General features: G+C 48.5%; 1 protein-coding gene across 1 annotated transcript in view; it reads right to left on the bottom strand.

Annotated features, from left to right (window-relative positions):
- Positions 1-2,130, bottom strand: part of Fn3krp (fructosamine 3 kinase related protein) — a 17,000-nt gene that overhangs the window by 6,801 nt on the left and 8,069 nt on the right. The window contains exons 2-3 of the mRNA XM_005350919.3: positions 1,544-1,695; positions 700-843 (exon numbers count right to left, since the gene is read on the bottom strand). Coding sequence (XP_005350976.1) covers positions 700-843; positions 1,544-1,695 — 296 coding nt within the window. The remainder of the gene's footprint in view (positions 1-699; positions 844-1,543; positions 1,696-2,130) is intronic.

Here is a 2,130-nt window from a genome sequence, read left to right as displayed (position 1 = left end):
CAGAGACAGAGACAGGCTGACGGTACTACCAGTGTATCCTCACAGCAGAGACAGAGACAGGCTGACGGTACTACCAGTGAGTGTATCCTCACAGCACAGAGACAGGCTGACGGTACAACCAGTGTATCATCACAGCACAGAGACAGAGACAGGCTGACGGTACTACCAGTGAGTGTATCCTCACAGCACAGAGACAGGCTGATGGTACAACCAGTGTATCATCACAGCAGGGGCAGGCTACGAGGACCCACCAGCAGAACATGACACAGTAGACCGGATCATCTGCTTTCTGACTATCAGCTATTCTGTCTAGCAGAGTCAGCGCATGAATTACCAACTGTCAGCCTGAACATCCTGGGAAATTCTCTCAATGCTAACACCATAGCATTGTTCTACGATGGGGGGGTGGGCATCAGGGCCGTCATTCTGAGTCCCAAGGGTGTTGTACATGGAAGAGACAACAATGTGTTTAAAGGAGCCACTTTATAAAGCTAAACAACTTCGATTAGACTCCCTTCTGGAGAGTTAGACGTAAAGCGACCATAACATCATGCAGCTTCACGTCCAGCGATACTTCCTGTCCTTCAGAATGTCTAAGTCACACTGTGCCCATCACATCCATGGTGTTCACTGCACAGCAAATGTGCAGCCTTAGGGTGCCCACCCTTGCTTTGGCATCAGCACAGGCTACAGCGTCACCCCATCCCTGAGCCTATGGGCTGAAGGCCCTTCTCCAGAGCAGGTCCCTTACCCACGGTGCCAGCCTCCTTCAGGAGCCCCTCTCCAAGCTTCTTGTTCTCAAGGTGCAGATCTGCAAGCTGGGACCCAAGCTTGGCAGCATGACTAAAACCAAAACGCAGAACTAAACAGATGGCACACAGACAGCAGATCCATCTGAAAGAGCTCAAGGCACATAAAGCAGGTCAAGCACTGAGCACAAAGTTCATCTTACTGGAGTGGTTAAGAGCACTGGATGTTCCTCTGGAGGACCTGGGTTCAATTCCCAGCACCCAGATGGCAGCTCACAACTGTCCAGACGGATCCGGTTCCAGGAATCTATCACGCCAGGCATGCATGTGGTACACATATCTGTGCTGTGCAGGCAGGCAAAATACCCATGCACAATACAATAAAATAAATAATTTTTTTTTAAAAAACGTTCATTCTACTGAAATAGGAGGAAAACTAGGTATGAAGGCACAATAGCAAGAATTCTAGGAAGGAGGAGGCAGAAGGATCAAGCCTCAGCTGTATAAGACTGTTTCAAAATAAAGAAACAAAATTGAAATAGGAGATTCCCGGTATTTGACCGCCTTTCCTAGTCTTCTTAGATTTTGCAGCAGAGTCTTCTGTAAACCTCTCACTTTGAGAGCGCCCTCTCTCTGGCTTTCAGTTGGCAGAGAGGACATGCCAGTCAGACTATAGGGTCATCATCTGCGCAGCCAAGGGCTCTTTACACCACACCTCAAAATCATGCCCCCAAAATAAAAGAACCACACCGGGGGAAAATAGAGCCTTTGTTTTTAAGCAGAAAGAGACAGACCTGCTCAGGTACCGCATGTCCAAATGCTCCATCACCAGCATACTCCCGCCTCCTGGGGCATCCAGGACCTTGATAGGCTTGGGGACTTTCACTGTGTCTGTCTTCATGATGGCCGTCAAACTGGCCATCTCACCTTCAAACATTCTCTTAGCCTGTCAGTCAAACAATGGAGAGGAAACCGAGGTCAGCAGAGAGGACTCAAGAAATGGACAGTGCTTTCTGGGAACTCATGGGAAAAATAGAAGTGCCAAAGTCACACAGGTATGAGAAAGCTTCTACTTCTCAGTTTGGGGCTGCATTTTGTTTGTTTGTTTGTTTGTTTTGGTTTTTTTTGAGACAGAGTTTCTCCATATAGTCCTGGCTGTCCTGGAACTCACTCTGTAGACCAGGCTAGCCTCAGACTCAGAAATTCATCTGCCTCTGCCTCCTGAGTGCTGGGATTAAAAGTGTGCACTGCCAACACCTTCTGTTTGTTAGCTTTTTTGAGACGGTCTCTGTGTAGCCTTGGCTGCCCTGGAACTGGCTATGTGGACCAGGTTGGCCTCAAACTCTTTAGAGAACTGCCTGCTTTGCCTCCCACATGTGCC

Source organism: Microtus ochrogaster, chromosome 7, assembly GCF_000317375.1.
Source record: "Microtus ochrogaster isolate Prairie Vole_2 chromosome 7, MicOch1.0, whole genome shotgun sequence".
Classification (NCBI taxonomy): domain Eukaryota; kingdom Metazoa; phylum Chordata; class Mammalia; order Rodentia; family Cricetidae; genus Microtus; species Microtus ochrogaster.
This window is presented reverse-complemented; position numbering and strand designations above follow the sequence as displayed.